Source organism: Trichoderma gamsii (genome assembly GCF_001481775.2).
Source record: "Trichoderma gamsii strain T6085 chromosome Unknown Scaffold_3.2, whole genome shotgun sequence".
Taxonomy (NCBI): Eukaryota; Fungi; Ascomycota; class Sordariomycetes; order Hypocreales; family Hypocreaceae; genus Trichoderma; species Trichoderma gamsii.
The window spans coordinates 1,099,141-1,119,244 of NW_020171340.1; the positions used below are offsets into that span (position 1 = coordinate 1,099,141).

At 48.8% G+C, this 20,104-nt stretch overlaps 4 protein-coding genes across 4 annotated transcripts; 2 read left to right on the top strand and 2 right to left on the bottom strand.

Moving 5' to 3' along the window:
• Nucleotides 1-884: 884 nt before the first annotated feature.
• Nucleotides 885-2,515, top strand: TGAM01_v201349 (polyamine transporter 4; the record flags this gene model as incomplete). The annotated part of the gene is made up of 3 exons (XM_018804711.1): nucleotides 885-1,187; nucleotides 1,267-1,780; nucleotides 1,845-2,515. The coding sequence occupies 3 exons, from the start codon at nucleotides 885-887 to the stop codon at nucleotides 2,513-2,515; spliced, it is 1,488 nt and encodes a 495-aa protein (XP_018661979.1).
• Nucleotides 2,516-6,979: 4,464 nt separating this feature from the next.
• On the bottom strand, nucleotides 6,980-8,143 carry TGAM01_v201350 (hypothetical protein; the record flags this gene model as incomplete). The annotated part of the gene is made up of 1 exon (XM_018804712.1): nucleotides 6,980-8,143. One exon carries the CDS (start codon nucleotides 8,141-8,143, stop codon nucleotides 6,980-6,982), a length of 1,164 nt encoding a protein of 387 aa, XP_018661980.1.
• Nucleotides 8,144-14,859: 6,716 nt separating this feature from the next.
• TGAM01_v201351 (hypothetical protein) lies at nucleotides 14,860-15,412 on the top strand (the record flags this gene model as incomplete). The annotated part of the gene is made up of 2 exons (XM_018804714.1): nucleotides 14,860-15,046; nucleotides 15,174-15,412. The coding sequence occupies 2 exons, from the start codon at nucleotides 14,860-14,862 to the stop codon at nucleotides 15,410-15,412; spliced, it is 426 nt and encodes a 141-aa protein (XP_018661982.1).
• A 775-nt stretch (nucleotides 15,413-16,187) lies between these two features.
• Nucleotides 16,188-18,175, bottom strand: TGAM01_v201352 (hypothetical protein; the record flags this gene model as incomplete). The annotated part of the gene is made up of 2 exons (XM_024548745.1): nucleotides 16,188-16,190; nucleotides 16,244-18,175. The coding sequence occupies 2 exons, from the start codon at nucleotides 18,173-18,175 to the stop codon at nucleotides 16,188-16,190; spliced, it is 1,935 nt and encodes a 644-aa protein (XP_024406561.1).
• Between the last annotated feature and the right edge of the window lie 1,929 nt (nucleotides 18,176-20,104).

The window sequence follows — 20,104 nt, forward strand, 5'->3', positions numbered from 1 at the left end:
TCTTCTTCGGTTTTTGGTTGGACAAGGCTTGATGTACGCTTTGCTATTGGTTTGTAGCTCTAAGTGGCGAAAATCGGGGAGCTTTACACCCGTTTTAACGGAGTCGCAAACTGTAGATAGATGGTTACATGAGGGATGCTGGGCGTTGGTATCTAATACTGGCTTACACTACTTAATAGACTTTTGCTTTAAGAATTCGAGTGCCGTTGTAAAGAGAGATGTATCGCACTACAGCTGTCCGACCCCGAACCCCCAAATTGGGGGAACACGAATGCCAGCGGATGTGGGGCCGAGACCTTCGGAAGACGGTCCGTCTTTCCCGTTTCATCCGCTTTGGTCCGGAGCATGTTGAATTGTCTTGAGATCCTTTTAGCTTTGAGAATAATTGTTGTTGCTTACTGTAAGACAGAGTCCTAGTTATATGGGGAGTATCTCAAGTTGTCCCCCATCTCTCCATAAAGGCTGCGCAACCGCCTGGTTTTGATATAGTTTGGAACTGATCTATTCGATTTGCCGCGATAGCCTCGCATGCTCCCTAGCTTCTAGAGGACCAGAGTCCGCGGCGCAGTGCCGAAGCCACGCCCTTTGCGTCAACAAAAGCTTCCACAGAGCCAATGAGAGTCTTCCTCGACTAGCCGCACAGCCGAAAGGGGTTATGCTCGTTGTCTAAAGCATCTCCACGGCGCCACGGCTTTATATCCCCATATATTATATTCCCATTCCTTGATAAGCAAGTGCTTACATATCTCTTCAGCAGATCGTTCTGCTGAATAATTCTTCTGCTCCTGAATGAAATTTCTTTTAACAAATTGAGTCTTGACATCCAGATAGTTTTTGTCTCAGTTTCAGTTTTGTCGAGCTCACTTGTTGTCGCAGCTCTCGCAATGGCGGTCCTAGACGAACTCGAAAGCGGAACTCCCTTGGAGAATCTCTCAAGTACAGACGAAGAGACTCAGACGCCGAGCATCGACAACTCTAGTCCATTGACTTTCGAAGACCCTCATGATCCCGCGAATCCCAAAAATTGGTCGTTGTTGAGAAAACTATTCATTACTTTCATATGGATAGCCGGAAATCTGGTGGCCTCGGTATCTTCGAGCATCTTCAGCAGTGGTGCTCAAGCAATTAGCGAAGAGTTTCACGTCGGTACAGAAGTTGTAACTCTAGGAGTTAGTTTATTCGTTGTTGTAAGTTGATCACCTATGGTTTCTTTATAAGTGGTTTTGTCTTGATCCAGATATTTTGGCTGATACTGTTGCAACGCAGGGCTATTCCGTTGGACCACCGTTTTGGAGCCCCATATCTGAACAATTTGGAAGAAGAAAGCCCATGATTGCCGGCATGGCGCTTTTCACTCTCTTCTGCATTCCCGTCGCAGTGGGGAAGAACTTGCAAACGATTCTCGTCGGCCGATTCTTCTGTGGAGTTTCCGGTGTAGCGCCCATTGCTCTATTCGGAGGTGGCCTCGTCGACATCTGGCATCCAGAACAACGCGCAATTGCCATGGCAACTGTCATTGGCATAGTTCTTGGAGGGCCCTTGCTTGCCCCGGTAATGGGCAACTTTATCACTGCTAGTCACCTCGGCTGGCGATGGACCGGATGGCTAAGCTGTATCATGGGAGGAGCTTGTACGGTTCTGTGCGTCCTCGGATTGCCAGAGACATATCCGCCCATCATCCTGCAAAAGAGGCAAAAGCTGAATCCAGCGTCTCAGAACGCACCGAGGGACACAGGCGGATGGAATAGATTAGTCCGCGTATATCTAGTTCGACCTTTTGGTAAGCCCTCCTTGATAGCCAGATGATTGCTACCTTATAGATTGCTAATATTCATTGCTTATAGTTCTACTCGCGACCGAACCCATCTTGGTCCTCATGACCCTCTATCAGGCCTTCGTCTATGGCATTCTCTACATCGTCTTCTCTTCATACCCCATCATTTTCCGCGAACAACGTCACTGGAAACTCGGTCTATCATCTCTTCCCTTCTTGGGCATGATGGTTGGAGTCTTTATTGGCTCTGCCATGATTGTCACACGTACCGTGCTGGTTCAACAAGCGAGCCTTAAAAAGAAAGCTGAAAATAGTTCTGATTCCGGCCAATCACCAGCGCCTGAGATGCGTTTACCACTGATGATGGTTGGCAGCATTCTCCTACCTATCGGGCTGTTTATCTTTGGATGGACTTCTGCTCCTCACATTCCCGTGGTGGGAATGATCATTGGCAGTCTCTTCATCGGTGCAGGTTTGCTGTGCATCTTTGTTACCGCAATGACATACATTCTGGATGTCTATTCGCACATTGCCAACAGCGCACTCGGCGCAAATACTATTGTACGCTCCTTTTTCGCGGCGGGATTCCCTCTCTTTGCCAGTTACATGTATCATGACCTTGGTGTTGCATGGGCGTCTAGTGTCTTGGGATTTGTGAGCGTCGCCATGATTCCAATTCCGATTCTCTTTTACAAATATGGGCCGCGTATCAGAGCTCTCTCTAAGAACTTGATGGTGTGAGCGAATCGCACTTTTGGGCATTATCCAAGTGCCCTGGATCTGGGAAGATGTTGGAAGTAAGAGATATTAGTGGTATCTGCATAAATATCATTGTCACGAAGGAAATGGTTCTGTTGGATGACATGCCGGATCGGATGGAATCTGGAATAGTAACCTTACTATGCCTCAGGTACGGTACCAGGCCTCTATAGGTTTCTACTACTGAATTCATTCCCGTAGGGCATCTGCTACGGAATTTATCTCTGTATAATAGGCGCACTAATTTGCCCATTTATTACTATTTGCAGGTGCTGAGCACTGCGCGGCATCGAGTGAGGTAAAAAATGCTGTGAAGGGATTTGCCAGGATCAATCAAGGATCAAAGTGAAACACGGCCCCGCATGCCGCCTACCTGGGCACATTAGTCTGTATGGAAACGCATCTCACTTGCTACTACTACCACCTATGTAGGAGCATGTAGGTGCAAATCATTGCACGGCATCATGTGAGACTTAAAATGCTGTGAAGCGTCTTGTATATAAAACCACCTTCCCCCCCCTCTTTTTCTTACGGCTAACTATAGTTGAAGGCATAATGTAAGTTACAAATGTTGTGAAAGATGCATAGTTACTGTGCGGTATCGCCTGCTCAAAACGATCCGCACTGTCCAGTATTTCCAGCATCATGTAGAATAATAAGGCGTCGTGCGAAGTCAAAAATGCTGTGAAATCCCGATCCGATTGATGGCAAACCATACAGCTTGGTCTGCGATTTTCTGAGTTTGGGAAATGGTGCAACATGCGTTCAGATTTGGCGAAGTACGTTGACTTGCAAAGAAGCAGACTTTTGGTCACATTTTTCATTGCGAGTCAATAGTCTTTAACAGCTAATGACCAAGAGAATTGGTCAATAGAACATAGCAAAAATAGTAATGTTACTTACACGGGACGTATACATTCGAATACGAATCAGTCATAGTCTATTCTTTCACAATATAAGGAAATATCTCTCTATATACACCCGAGTTCCATTGGGATATGCGAAATTCCTTGGCATTGTTCGGGATGGCATTTGAAGAGCTTGGAGATTCTCCATGCTAGCATACTATATAATAAAAGAAAGCCCATCTCGTATTCAAAATAGTTCTCCTAATGGAGATATGACATAATCACTTCGCTTCATTAAATGATCATTAGCCACAAAAAGAGTGACAAGTTCACAGCATACAAGTTGTCAATAACGCGTTCTCTAGCATCATATACATATTCTCATAAAAAAAAAGAGCGCCCCTCACTCAAATCTGCCATACATCTTTACAACATGCTAAAAGCCATCAAAGAAACGCATGTTACACACAGCACTCTCTCACCGCCACAAGCACATGCATCACCAAACCCAGCAAGCCTTGCTTCTTCGCATCGTGTAACGCACTCGTGACCATCTCAACATGCATAAACCACAAAGACTACATGGATTAAACAGACATGTTTTCTATCTTCACTCCCCTTTCATGTTCCTAGCATGCGCATTCAAGCCACATGCAAACTTCAAAATGCACTATCGCGACTTCGTCCTCTTTCATCCACTCCATCCCATATCCGCCTCTGATACTATACCACAGCCATGATTGAGAGCAACATATCCATCTACCGGCTCCCATATCAAGCCACACCGCCTCTTAATCCATTCACACCAGCTCCGTCTCTCTCTCGGCCGATGCTACCGTCGCCACCCTCCACCAACTATAGCCGGGCATACATCCAGCCGTTAGTGTACAACAGAAAGAGCCGGGCGACTTTCCTTTATCCAGTCGGCCCACCACGTTCACATTTCCCAAATTCAACTTCAAGCTGTCTCAGTCGGCATCCCATGTTTCCTATCTGTTTCTTTTTTTTTTACCATCACCTGCTATGTTTTCGTGTAAGTCTCCTCCTTTCTCATTTTTTTTTTGCATTTGCAATCATCGCGTATGCTTCTCTTCGCTGCTCGTTACGCCAGCCACATCTCTCGATGACATCTCAGCTCTCAGCTCTACAGCTTACAGCTCAGACCTCGGCTGTCTCACAGCTTGCAGCTCACCCAACGCTCCACCAGAGCTTCCCTTCAACCGTCAACCAAGCTGCATAATACCAATCTAGTAGATAAAAATTACCACATAATTCATCTCCATGTCCCGTCTCTCTCTCTCATTCTCCCCCTTCCGAAGCTGCATGCTGTCCACTTCCGGTCCATTTTCTCAAACCCTCCGAATCACCCAATCACATCCCTCGCCCATCCTCCATCTTCTGGTCCCTCCCTCGTCCAGACCCCAAAACCGGCCGACCATCGCCGGGACCCCACACCGAGTTTCCCGCGTGGCCTCCCGGGGTGACTTAGAAAAGACGAGCAGGGATTGGAGGAGGGCGTGTGCATGGGGAATAGCTTCTGGCACATTTTGTGCGCATTTCTTATTATCTTTCCTTTCCCATTTCTTATTCTTTTACTACATACTCTACATGATATGTGTATCTATCTTATCGACTGCACATGCTTGCCTCAGCGTGCCTTGCTTCTTATATGCACCAGGCGGTTTGCATAATATGCATTACCACCAGCATGCAGCAGCACTGCTTATGTGCGTGCTCCGTGCATCCTCAACCCTCCAAAGAAAAGCCTGGGGTCCGTGTAAGTGAAGCGACAAGTGTGAGTGGGCTTCTAAACAAAAAAGATGGTGGAGAAAGCCGGCAGAGGAGGACATGACAGGAACAAGAAAAGCCTGCGACTTAGAAGGGTGTGGGATTTTATGTCAAAGCTGAAAAAGGCACGGAAGGGGAAAAATCGAGTCATCACGAGAACACTTTTTTTCCCGTCTAGTATTCGGGAGGTGCCCGCAAACGAAACTCGTGTTTCTTGCGTGGTTGAAACATCGCGCGCACCACCCAAAATGTTTTGTTCTGCCCACAAGCACGAAAATATTTCTCTCTTTTTTTTCCGCACACTTTTTTTTGCCATTAAATTTATTTGTTGTCTTTTGTTTTTCCTCCTTCCTGTATTGATTTATGAAAAAAGACGCATCCTCCGAAATGATAATCGCGCACTGCGTCTCCAGTTTCATACATGAGAGGCGCTCATCATCAGCAAAGGAACATATATCCTGTAAATTAAAAACACCACCAAGGGAAAAGAAAAAAAAAAGGAAAAAAAAAGTTCACAGCAAAAAACCACACACAAAATGCAAATTCCCCCCCGAAAAAAAATCCATTTTCCGTCGTGCTCACACCACCTTCTTTTTCATCCCTGTCCCTTTCCCCTGTCCTAGAGCATCTGCACCCACTCACACCTACATGATTCTTTCTCCTCTCTCCAGCCTATTAGATTCCCCAGACTCACTCCATGGGAAAGAGACACACACCAGCCTATCCATGACATGATGCCCAACCCATCTCTTAACTGGCAGCTAAAAAGGCCCCATGGACCTAACTTGTAACTGGCAGCTATCACAACTACTAGTAGTTCCGTAATATTACACAGACTATCGATAAAGACGCGCGACGACGCGAAGAAGAAAGAAAAAGGCCTGCATGACGCGTATTGGTAATTTGGGACTTGCAGGATGCATATGCAAAATGCATCCTTCGTCACACTGGATGGGTGTGTGGAACGAATGGGCTCTACGAAAAAGACAGACAGATGGAATGGACAGCCGAGGAGGGTTGCGCTCTTGGACCAGGTGAGCGACTTTAGATAGGCTAAATTATCTTTTTATAACTGATGATTGTCGATCACTACATACATACCTAATATCTATCTATGTAAAACCAAAATAAAAAAAGGAAGAGAGAGAGTGAGAGTTTAAAAAAAAAGGAAGCCAAGGGGCAGAAGCTAAATCCTCAGTGGCTGCTGATGCCATGGATAGGAAATGTGGCGGCCAAAAGAGGTGCATACTGTACATATATGGAGACGAACAGAATCTGGAAGCTGAGTACGTTCCCAGCCCGCCTCGTTCATGTCGCCATGCAACCCTTTTTCTGCCTGTCAAAACTGTAAGAGGTGCTGCAGTCCAAAGCAATGTCGGCATCACAAGCAGGAGAAATATATGAGAGAAGAGAGAGAGAAAAGAGCGCAGTTACATGTGGCTCCGTAATGTCCAAAGAAAAAAAAATAGATATTTCGCTATTTGGGTATTATATGTAATATCGTAATCGTAGTTATACATGAGAAAAAGTTTTTTCCATAATAAGAAATCATCGCTTTGTTCGCTTGCAAAATTCCCAAATGCCAAACCGCATGTTTGTCCTGTTATCATCCCAAATCCCCTTTTTTTCATAATTTTTTTGCTTAGCAAATAGTTTTGTCAAAGCTCATTTTCCTTCTCAAAAGTAATACAGAGAATATGTCCAAGTCATAATCAAGTGTCGTAAACAATACAAAGGAAATGAATAGGAAGTGGTATAAAAATGCAGAGGCAGGAAGTAAAGACAAAGGAAATTACAAAAGAAAGATCATCTACTCGACGCGGTAGAGAGCGCCATCGTCGTAGACGACGCGGTGACGGCGGCTGCCGCCGACTGTGGCCCGGCGTCGCGGCATGCTGATGCGCTCGGCCAGACGCTGGCGTTGAGCCTCGTCTTCAAGGCGCTGGCTCTCCTCCTCGTCGCGACGCTCCTGTTTGCGAGCGAGGTGGCGGACCTTTTCCTCGCGGCGCTCCTCCTCGAAGCTCAGGCGCCGGACACCATCGGCCAGCTTCTTGACCGAGTCGTCAGCGCTAGGGTTCTTGAAGGATGATGCGCGCAGAGGTGCAGGCGGCATGGGCACGGGAGGGCGCTTGTTGATCTCGGCATTGGCTTTGGCGATGCGAAGGCGGATGCGACGCTGACGCTCCTCCTCCTCCTCGCGCTCCTTCTCAGCTCGTCGCTCCTCTCGCTCGCGGCGGCGCCGTGAGGTCTCCTCGTCATCGGCGCTGCTCCGTCCGTGGCTGTCGCGCGAGCTGGTGGAAGCGTGGCGGTCGTGTCGGGATGTTCGTTGCGAAGAGGGAGCGGCCTCGACTACCTCAATCTCAATGCGAGGTCGCTCTACTCGCTCGACACGCTCTCCGCGGGCCCGGTCGTCGACAATGACTGGGCGGCGGGAGAAGCTGGAGTTTGACTCCCGAGGAGAAGACCCGTAGACAGAAGGAGAGGCAGAGGCAGAGGCGCTGGCATTGGGAGAGGGAGGCGCAAAGTTGGCAAAGCTGAATGCTGTAGGAGGAGTTCGCGGAGTGGGCGGGCCTTCAACCAGGACAATACGCTCGCGCCGCGGGCTTCCATCGTGGCGGCTCAGGTCGATAACATTCTGTCCGTTGATGTAGAGGCTGGAGGAGCGACGGCGCCGTGAGCTTGATGAGCTGCTGTGGCGCGATCGGTCGGACTCGTCTCCAGATCGGTAGTTTGGTGTGCCGGATCGCGGGCTGTAAGTGGGCGTTGGCGGGAACTGGCTGAGGTATGGAGAGGGAGAGCCCGGTGAGCTTCCCAGAGCTGAGCCGGTGTGCTTGATATACTGGCTGGGGTGCTGGAAGACGACGTTCTGGGAGCACACGTTGCCGTTGCGGGATGCGGAGCAGAGAACGGGCTGGCGAGACTGTTCCCGGCGGCCGTCTGAGTAGTGGTAGTTGTAGACGTTGGTGGTGCACATTGTGACGATGGTGTCCTTGCACGGCAAGGCGTCCGATGAAGAAGATGAAACTCTGATAAGCAGGCAAAGAGGATCTGGTTATCCTGTATCGACTTTCTATCTCTTTTACTTGAGAGTGATGGCTGATTCTGGCAACTCTGGTGTTGTGTTGGTTGTGTGTTGATAGTATGTAGGATGAAAGGAGCAGAAAGCGCAAAAGGTGGGTATGATCAGCCTTTTGTACAGAACGATGCTTTCCTATTGAACGATGTCTTGATCCTGGTCTGGAATGCAATGTGTGAAGTGGTAATAAGAAGAACTTGTGGGGTTGCTGTGCGTATTGTTGCCTGGAACTGCTGGATCGAGAACGAGGTGAGGGTGCATCGCAGACTTATAAAGACAAACGTTGGAGGGAGGGCCAAAAGAAGCTTGCAAGCATGGATGGGCATTTAGCTGCAGCGCTTTCTGGCTGTCTTGTCCTGGACTGGTCCCGTCTCACACGCCCCCTCCACTCCCCATGTCCAGCCATGGAGAGTCCTTGACGGCCTCAACCCCTGCCGTCTTTCCGCTTTCTGCCTGCCATGGGGGGTGGAGCGAGCGTCTTCTCGGCGAGGCATGTGAGGCGTCTTTCAGTGCGCTAAGCAGCGACAAAAGGCTTCTCCGATGACTCCCTCTGGTTCGTCTCCACGCCCGGGCAGTGGAGCTTTGCGCAGCAGCAACTACTCCAAGAGTCCAATAGCGGCACAGCTGAGCCCCGTCAGCCACGGCCGGTGATTTTCTGATCAGCCAGTTCCTGGGCGGCCAGCCAGAAGAGGGATGGGCCATTGAGAGGGGAATGACGATGTGAGAGAGGGCACGATCGGATTGTTTGTGAGAAAACGATGGACTAGCAAAGGCGCATGCATGGTCGCACAGGCTGCCGTCAATTGACAGCTTACTTTACATCAAAGAGGGAGCCAGAAGAGGCTCTTTGCTCGTAGCCGCTGCATCTGCTTCTTTCAGCTACAGGCTGCAGAATTTCGAAACCGACTTGCAGCTCCTGCAACAAGACGCCGCGCTGAAAATAGCAGCACAAAAGGCCTCCCAATAGCCGGTGCAGGGCAGTCGCTGCTTTTGGAGTCTGCGCTTATTTGAAACATTTCCATTGTACTGTTAGCCCATAGAGACGACCAGCAGTGGTAAAACGAGCCAGCAGTCTGGAATGATGCATCTGGGCGGCTGATGAAGCGGGCCATGGAGCGTCAATTGGCTGTTCAAGAGAAGTTCACGAAAAGTTCAAGAAAAGTTCAACGATGGTTCCTGGCTCCTGGCGGCAAAGCCCACCGCAGCAGCAAATCATCGCGGGCTTCCAACAATTGACCAACGAAAGACGGCGGTCCAAGCCGAGGATGCAGAACACACTGACTGACGCACGTCTCTTAGATCGCGGGCCCTGGCAGAGGTGGGTTGACTCATTCAGTGTCTCTATTCATTCTGCCTGGCATTAGCCTTCTGTCTTGCTGCCATTTCGTACAGTAGCAGCAGCATTAGCACGAGCAGCGGTCGCCGTATTAGCAATTGGCATCGGCAGCCCGCAGTAGTCCTGGAGTCATAGCCATTAGCCAGTCAACATGCAGCCGTAGTCCAGAGTCGTCCTAGTTTGCAGCCATCGATGGAGCAGACGATGCTACCTGTGCGTGCGTGCCCTTGATTCTCTGCATATCTAATCATGAACCGGGCCTGGCCTGGCAAATAGTCTAGGACTGGAGATGGCCCCGGCTGGTGGTTGCAATTCTGCTTCGCAGCAGTAGCCAGTTCTGCCGCCCAGTCTGCCTGGACTGGCCCGGACTGGCCCATGATCCATGATCCATGATCGGCACGATGGAAGCGGAGCTCGATTGAGTGATGCCATCGCCAGACCCCAAACTGTGGGTGAGCAGGCCACAGCATTTCAAGTCCTACGACAGGCGCCAGTAAGAATCTGGCAGCTGCTCCAGTGGCGGGAGACGCCGCGAGGCAGTGGCTGCGGTCCGCGCCCGGGCGCTGCATGTTAGCGCTTGCACCAGAGCCACCGCTACAGCACTAACATTTGATTCCAATAGGACGAATCAGTGGCGACTGGTACCTGAGGCATCTCTTGGAAATGCATGCAATTGAGGTCCATCCAAGGACACCAACATTCTGCAGACAAGACGACACATGCAGATGCACCCACCAGCATCTCGCCATCGCCGTCATAGGCCAACCACATGCCAAACTAATCCACCAACTCAAGACTCCAGGCTCCTTCGCTCGCTGTGCATTTTCAGCCGCTTGGGCTGTGCTGCCTGGCCCGGCCCACGTCTCCAGTTGTCGCCCAGTTTTTGTGGGCTGCCTCGCTACCAGGTCCCTAAACTACAGGGGAGCCAGAACTAGGCCCTATCGCTATCGCTGTTGCCCGTCACAGCCTCCCTCTGGAGTTTGCCGGCTCTTGGTTCGCAACACCATCGCCATGCTCACCTCGTTTCAGCTTCACAGCCTCGCTCGATGCTCGTCATGCCCACGCGAGAGGCCACCGGTTCACCGAATGCTGCACCTATGGCGACACACATGGCGACACCCGATCGCGGCATGTCCAGCCGGCGGGCCACAGCCTCACTGACGTGCAGACACCTGCCCACCGCACAGAGCCTCATCTCGGCTTCTCGCGTTATACCCGCATCCACGAAATTTGCCATCATGACGATATCTTCTCGCCAGAATCCGCCCAAAGTCCTAGACGCGACGAATCGCCAAGCTAGTAACCATCGTCGTCAATGCTCGCTCGTACTGATTGTCCACACTCGCTGCGATTATCAATCTGGGCGACCTAAACTGGGAACGAAAAGCGTCATGGGACCCCATCCACATCCACCAGCCAACCCTCCACCCACAGCCATCGCGAGCAAATGACGAATGACACATTCGCCTCGCCAAGCTCAAGCGCGTCTGCCTATTCCCGTCCAGTCAATACGAGTGCCTGGCCTCTTATCCAAGCGAAATCATTAGTCGACAAGCGCTATCAGGACCCCCCTCGGCTCTCTCTCCCTCACGAGTCTCACCGCGGTGACGCACAACCTGCTTCCGGGACTCTATTTTTTGTGCATTAGTCCCCATGACCATCACCAACTAACTAGCACTCGTACAGGACACATATAGAACAGAATGTCCTTGAGAGTGGCGAGAGGATGCGGGCTAGACCGGGGTATCTATTGGCTTGTGGGCATCACCGCCAGCTCAAACCTGTGATTTACATCAAGCATGCCAGAAGACGACTATCAAGATGGGCAACGGCGCCGCCAAGAATCCAATGCTCTATTGCAACGTGGTGATTATTACGAAGCAAAGCTTCCTTTGCAAAGCACCACATCTCGAATGATTGTCAGCTCAACAAAAATGTCCTTTGTCTGCCGTCCTGTCTGCTTCTGACAACCACACCCCCTACCCGGGATGAAACAAAACGCACATTGTCGTAAGCTCGCGACATTCGGAGCAGAGCTTGCGCAGACAGTCTATTTCTGCTCTGCTACAAGACACTTTCGCTCTCTTCCTCGATTCGCACTCCGTAAGCACAGGCACTCGTCGCCGTCTGTAAGCGACTGCCTGTACATCCCGGACCCATCGTCAGCACTCAACCGGGCTTGTCTATTCGCCATTCCTCCAGCTGTGGCGCTCTGCACAGAACGGCCCCCAATCCCCATCACGCTGTTTTGTTGAAGCCTTCTTCCATTTTTGGAATGCTCAGCAAGGGCGGCCTCTTTGCATGGCCTCTCTACAGCACCTAGTAGGCACCGAATATTGGGAGCTGAGCGGAATACGCGAAGCGAAAATTACAACGATAATTTCTGTCTCCCGATATCAATCATGGCTTGTATCTATGTGCATAGTGACAACTTTTACTCTCTTTTCTCAATCTTTCTCTTTTGTCCCCCATTCCATACTATTCTTCTACACTCCCCTTCTCCACTTTCCTCTCACATTCTCACCTACTACAGTCCCTGATTCGCTCGCCCATTCACCCAACAGCAACTAATTCGTTACAGACAAAGCAAACACTCAGTCCTATTGTCTCCGTTCCTCATGCATGCAAGGACGGACCTCAGGACGACAAAAAAGGGGGTGTGCAGACCAACCGATTTCCATATCCGGCCGTCGTTATCGTTTCCACACGCCCCTCCTCCCTTGTACTGTCTTCTGGTGGTTTTATATTGCATGCCATACCTAAACTGAGACACAACCACTAACTAGTTGCTCGGTCGGCCTTCTTGTCTTTTTTTTATACTGTCTCGGCAACCCTCTTTTTTTCTTCTTTATTCTGATCAAAGGGCAGTCAGCCCTGGTGGCCATATTTGTGCGCCTTGGGGGCCTCTCATCTGACCCGTCGTCGCAAAGCTGCGTCTTTTGCCGAAGCGCGAGCCATTCGGACGCCTTCCGCTGGGTCACTTGGTCCTCCATTTGGAGGAAAGCCTACCGCACAGAAAAGCTTTTCTCGTCATGTTCAATATTTGAACTTTTTTTTTTGGTGAAATGGCTTGTTTTCGTCACCTTTCTTTTTCCTCTGGAGGTTTGGAATGCGAGTTTAAGTGAAAACGTGTTGCCCACGCTGCCCCAGCCACACGTTAAAGTGCCCATTGCTTGGGTGATGCCGGTTTGAAAGGAATAAGCAAGACAAGAAAGAGATAATGGCCGGCTTGCAGTGAAGAGAACATTCCATGAAAGGCGGAAAGACAATCGAACAATGCAACAGCAATACAATCGACTTTGTGTCTCAGCCCCAGATCCAACATGCCCGTGCACCCCGGCCTGTCTTGACCGTTTCCGTCGTGGCGGGAGATGCCGCCCTGGCCACTTCCAGATCGCGGTTTGACGCGCGCCTCCACAAATTCATTAATGGCTGTTTCAAAACTGTTCGGGGTACGTTTTCCTATTCCCCTATCTGCCAACAGTCCCAGCATGTTGGATCTACTGTAGCTTTGGGGTTTCATAGCCTTGGCTTGCCTCAGCTTGAATGAAGAAACTGAGTTTGGCAACTGTTTGACGTTTCATTTCACTCCGTGCCCCTTTGCAACTCCCAACAATTACAGAAATAGGAGAGCGAACATACAGTCAAGTGCCCAATAAAAAAGCAACCCCCTTGTAACTGTTTACGGATCGCCTCCCCCCACCGTGGCGGTGCGATCCTGTAGGAGTTGAAGATCGTTAGTTGATCACCCAACTCTCTGTTTTCTTTTTTGGTTAAATATAGAATCAATAACGGCCTCCCAACGCTCAGATTTCAGCATCAGTAGCGAGGCCGTAGACAGCGACCAAGTCTTTTCAGGTGCAATCCTCCTTTGTTGTAGAATGAGCCAACAGCCATGGTGAAAGCGCCTATGTTGACGAATGAGTTGCCGTCGTAAGCCCAGTGCGTACGACGACGAATTTATTTGCGTCCTCTTTGTTGTAGGTTAGCTTCGTGTTTTCTAGTATGATGTGTATGAAAGGGCGGGTGTTTTGTTGTTTGTGCGCTTCGAATGGAGTATATTTGGCGGTCTTGATGCGTTGGCGTGTGCTTCTTTGAGCTTGTCGATGAGATTGTCGCAGCTTGCTTGGGGGATGGCAATTTGGAGGATGGCCCGTTCTGCGTCAGCGGAGTTTCCAAATCAATACCGGCCCGGGAGGCACAATATTCGCTTCTGAGGATGGCGAGGCGTTTCAGTCGGTCCGGAATTGGTAAATGTATGTGAGGGTGTATTTTGTCCATTGGAGATGACTCCAAGACCTGTGGTGTCGCTCTAGGGTACAAGAATCCTTCATTGGAAAATTGCTTGGGCATGGATGGTTCGGACTGCGAGTTGTGGTTGTAGACTCTGCCGAGTGTGTGTCCAGAGTATAGCGACGTTTGTCATTGTTGCTGTTGTATTGAGTTTGAGTGAATTTATGATTGCTTCTCAAGCAATATCCCACTCTCGAGGACCGAACAGGAGCGACGCCGGTTACAGTCAACGGCATCCAAAACAACAAGCACTCCTCGGACAAATACTTTATACTGCCCTCCAAGCCCTTGGTTGGTAACCGCACGGCAACGTAGCATTCGCCGCTTTTGAGTGAGAAGTGACATTCGTCGACAGCCTCGATGCTAACATGCTGCTGGGGATGTTAATCATAGAACTGGAAAAGCTCGACGTATCTCTTAGCTAAGGGTTAACAAAACGCATTGATATCATAAAAGGGCATTCAAATGATGGCTAATATTGTTAATTTATGGATGTTTATGTGGTTTTTCTCTGCTATTTCTGCCACTTCCAACCTCTAGCTTCTAGCTTCCGGCCTCTACTTCCACTCTACTGACTTGACATTAATGTCTGAACGTAAAGGCGCTTGAATGATCATTTGAGCTGCGATATCTACTTTTGGGCCAGATGAGTCAGTGTATCAGTCTACGAAAAGTCTAATCCGTAGCTACGTAGCTTCGGCGTGGGTAAATGTATCGTTGTACTCATGGCCAAACCAAGAATTTTAGATGAGCAAATACTTTAACTTGTGGGTAGGACAATGGACGCGTCAACGCAAAGTCAAATCTACCAGTATCACTTATAGACTGTGCTTCGCTGTAACTGATGCCACTCTCATATGATCTCTCTTTCTACTATACACTGCATACTACTCATAATCCTGATTGTATCCAACAGCAGCTCTTGCTATTTTGATAAAACTCTACCATCATCATCTACTTCACCAACAAACCGCAATCATCCAAAATGCTCGACGAATTCGATAATTCCACGCTCAACTCCCTCGCCAAAGCATACTGCGGCGCAGCAGGGCTAGAAGAAGGCCACGTCGAGATCTGCAACAGCGCCGCACAGATAGGCCTGTTCTTTGCCGTAGCTTTCGCCTTACTCTTTTTCGGCCTATTTGACTTTTTTCTCGAGTTTTCTTGGACCCGTGTGTTCGCTGTGCTGCACTCGGTGAATGTTGGGGAGTAGAATTCCGTCTCCTCTTCGACCTGTATCTGGGTACCTTTATAAAAAAAAACGAAGGTGAGAAAGCATGAGAACAGTTTAAACATCAGCCCGGACTGATCATGAGAAGAGGCTGCACGGGATTCGGTCCCCCGGATCCCCAGACCGCCAGTACCAACTCATCGTTCTTCCAGAATCGAGGTCAGGAGCGTTCATCGCAGCAACCGACGCAAGAGGGAACCTTTATATGCGCGACGCGAACGATTCTGGCGCAACAACCTGGCGAATAGTTCTCGCCAACTACGATAGTTCCGTCGGGTATAACGCCGATGGATGCCAATCTCGCTGAGTGCAAACTAGAGAATGTGTGTGTTGCAGCTGACGACGCGGATGCTATACCCGTAGAACTTACGCTCCAAGAACAAGGCTATATTTTTGTGGAAGAATTTGATTTATTGGACCATTGCTATTTTGTCCATAGAAATGAAGATTTGCCCAACCATATCTTTTGAACCTGTCAACAAGAGGCATTTGAACACTCATGTGATGTAAGCTGGAAGTCTTAATCTATAGAGCACTATTCCATCTATGCAAACCGTTCGCCTGACTCCAAGACCAAATTGGTACACCTGACAACTTGCCCATCAACATCCACATATCCCCCTCTGTCTACCCCTTGCCATGCTATTTTATTTCCAATCCAGTCCAATCTGACGTTCCATTTCTGCAATGCAAAAAGTATCACCAAGCCCGAAATCCCAATCGCCGACGTGAACGAGCTCGTTAATACATATGCATATCTGTCCCACCAGGGTCTATACCACCTCTTGATGTAAAAATTGAAAAACAAAGCCAACGACAGCGTGCCTTGCATGTAGCTCCAGTTATAAGGAGCCCATCCCAATGGGCCAGCCAGCAAGATGGGCACATTCACGCTCCGCCAGAAAGATTTAGGCCAGCGTTTTGCTGCAAAATACACACCAACTGGAAGAATGATGCCGAGTGGAATACAATATATAATAGCGCGGTAGGGGCCTCCTGGTCCGAACAGCCTGCGAGGGCCGACAACGCCCCAGAGAATCGATGACATGAAGTACGTATGCGTATGGGGGCAAGAAAACCGCTCACTTTGCAGCTCAGAGCATAAATCATTCACATTAGTTAGAACCCAACGATTAACAGCAAAAGCAACCAACGCCGCGATGAGAGTGGCGTAGACTTGAGCGGCAAAGACTACCCTTGGCGGTATTTTAGCATAATGCGACATTTTGAGATTAGCCACGAAATTCATAGCTTGCGAGGTAGACACATAGCTGTATAGCATGAAAACCATGTTCGGAATGGCTTTCCCTTCCAAAGCATAGCCTCCAATCAAGAGTGACAAGATACTTGTTGGTAGCTCGATATTGGTAATTGCTGTGAGCATGCCAAAGGGAATCTGAAGAAAGGCTGTGAAGAGTACGGCTATCAGAACACCCCAAACAGGCATACCTGTTGGCCACACTGTCACAGATATGCATGCCAGTACAAACGCTATGGCGACAACAATCAGATACCACCAGTCGGGACACTTGTCGTACTTTCGCATCAATGTGTTGTGCACATCGTTAAACTCTTCTTCGCGCGTCTTACGGTCCCATATCGATCGAAGGCTCTGTATGATTTGCTTCCGATGCCACAGAAACATGTGTATAGGGACAGCCACATAAAGAATGAAAAAGCCGCCGAGCTTGAGTATCATGTTTGCTGATAGCCAGGGGATGCTATAGGCATTGTACTTGTCTTCATTGAGTGTCATGTTGGCGTTGAGTATTTTTTGTATATCGTACAGGTTTGCAGAGTTGTCATAGACTTTGTTTGAGTTGATGGGAAGATAGCCAGAGTGCCATGCATTGGTGAAGTATACGATTGGTGCTATGACGAGTCCCATGAAAGCCATACCGGAGGCCCAATTGACGATTGTGAAGAGGGGCGTGACAATTGGATCTCCAAAGTGAGTCGAAACATTCCAATCAAGTGTTGGCAGAGGATTCAGCCCCAGCCCGCAAGAACTGCCCATGATTATGGCGAGCTTAACATTGCTGGGAGAAAACCATGTGGGCCAGTTAAACAGAGCAAAAGGTTGGAAAATGTAGTCTGGGAACCAGTACCACACGAACATGGCCCAGAAACAGATGAGGAAAAAGCGGTATCTCGAAATCGTCCAGCCATTGGGTGCATTCTGCGCCTCCTTATCGGCATCGTCTTTATGTAGCGCTTTTGTGAGGGCAATACTGGCAAGGGGCCGCGGCCATATCATTGAAGGGGGAGAAACAAGGAATCTCCTGCTGATGCCGGCGCAGCCGTAACCAAGCATCTGTGTAGCAATGAAAGTCGTGATTTGCCACGCAGAACTATTAGAGAGAACCTTTTCTCCGTAAAAGCGATCCAGTGAAAGAACTTGAATGGGGCTTGCAATGTATGCTCCATGCATATACCCAGCAAAGGCTACATTTGCCATGATGGCGATGAGAAGATGTTCCTTTTCGTTGAAACGACCTGGGTTCAGGGAAAAGGTCCAGTGTCTTATGGTTAAGGTTCGACGAGGCAGCCATTTGGCCATGCCTACGCCGAGGGGCATGGAGAGTAGCTGAATGATATATGTCGTGATATTGATGGCTGGCATGCGGAACGAAAAGAACTGCTGAATTGCGGTACCGAGGACGGTGAATATTGTGCCCAGCAAGAACACTCGGAACGTCGCTACCGGCAATGTGGGATCATCGGTGGGGTCGACGACGGCGCGTACTTCTGGATATGCCGAATTGTTTAATGCCAAGTTTATCTGCTTGAGGCACTCGTCATGGAGAGTCCGCGCCAACTCAAGGTCCGTCGCTGAATCATGGCTCGTTTGTTTTTCGAGAAAGTCTCGAATTCGGTCCAGGATATCCCGGGGAAAATTTTGGTCCAGCTCGTGTTCTTGAAGTAGCTTCTTCAAAGAGGGCACGAGATCCGCTTCTGCGATAGCTATGGCTGTAGCCTGCCCGGTGGTTTCCACGTTCGCTTCTTTTGTTGTGGGAGTGGAGTTTGCAGGTTCCCTGTCGACCGTTATTTCACCAATCTGATGAGACATTGTTGGAAACCCGGGCTTCCCATGGCGTGAAACAGCCGCGTGACGGCCTGGATAACTATTTTTACGAAATGCTGAAGCTTTTATAGCGGTTGCGGAGATGCCTACATGAAGCCACCGACATCCACTGAAAGGTCATTGATGTAAGATGGGCGTCAATAATCGTATGCGATGGTCCAAGATTTGAGATGAAATCATCGTTGCCTCGACTGCCTGACTAAATCTATTTGCTCCCAGGTGATCCAAAGAGGAAGTAAAGCTCATGAATTAGAGTTAGGTTCATTGCCTGAATTAGGATACATCTCACCGCGACCAAGCACCACTAGGTAATACTCCTGGTCTGTACTTATCAATCTACTTAGCCTACAAGCGTCTAAATGATGGCCATATCGCCTAGATTATGGTCCACCATTATTACAAAATCGGACTGGCTGTTGAAGCTCGAACCTCTTCTGGATGGACTTGTACCTGTTTCCGCGCCATTGTGGCTGGCTCGGACCGAACGCTATCTCGTCGAGATCTGAAACGAAAGTAGTGAAAACTCTATCCAGAGACTAACTTGGAGCTCTTCTACGGAGAGTGCAAATGGCAAGCTGACTTCCTTCCTTGGATACTTTGTCAAAGTTTGGGGGATCCACGCCGTTCACGGAGTGCTCTAAGAAAAGGGGCTGTGAGCGAAGCGAAGCGACGATTTACAGTGCCATTATTAAAGCATTTGTATTCTTGGTTCCATGACGTACTTTATTTAATCTGAAAATGCTATTTGTACACATCGACGCTATCGTGACATCGTCCTTTCGTCAATATCCTCGCTTGCGTAGTTTGCTAAGAGATGGCTACAAATACCGTTCAGAAGCCTTATTGGCAGACTCTATGAGGTGAATGGGCCTGCTTTATGTAATTATTTTCTTATGCACTGACCAATAAAAGTTGCGTGGCCATCGAGTACATATCATGTCGGATATGATCCTTCTGGTGGTAACACGTTATTGGCTGAAAATGTCAGTGAAACTTGAGTGAGATCTAACGTAACGTTCAATTGTGTCAATAAAAGCTCCTATAAAAGAAGTGTAAAATGGTAAGGAACTGGCACTAAGTAACTTGTTATAAATTTCATGTGCTAGAAAATAAATTAAGATTCTTTTCAGCAGAGATGAGCAGATCAAGGCAGTCATCTACACAAGTGCTGATATCTCATGGCGATAAACCGGTGATCACGCAAATCCCATTGAGGTATGACATGATGCTTATGTTACCTAATCGCATACTGAAAGCAGGCAAACATGATCCTTGTGAATTCCTAGCTGTTATGAGACTGTAGGGCAATTTGGCGAAGGGGCGTAATAGTAATACCGATATTCCCCCTTACTTCGCTTCTTTAAGCTGTTCTTGGCTTGGTGTGCATAGGTTGTTACTTATCATGATCAGCAGCTAGTAGAATGAATCTTCTTGCCTTGATCGATCCCTTGCTCATGGTAAGTAAGGGGTATCAAAAGAAGTAGACAACAGGGGACTACGTTGTATACTACGGGGGGAACATAGCCATATCACTACCGTTGGTAATATTTGCAATACGTCGAGCTACCCTGAGAATAGTAATCAGCTAACATGGGTTTGAACGGAGTTCAAGGATCAATTCCAACGCAAAGCCCGAGGGATAAAAGGCCGAGAAGCACACTGCCAGATTATGCTCCTTGCTCAGTCTGCACTTTTGTGATAGAGTGGATATACTTGGCGGGTATAATCCATGGACACTTGCAACGGTTTTCTGCAATGCTCTTTAGCATCACCCGTGTCATATTATGATTTACGTTGGCGCGAATATAGAAACTAAAAGAGCACTAGTATAAGTGCCCTCCAGTATTGCAGAAACCCACTCTCGTACACTACGAACCGGGCAAAAAACATCATGGGCTTTATCTCCTCCATCAC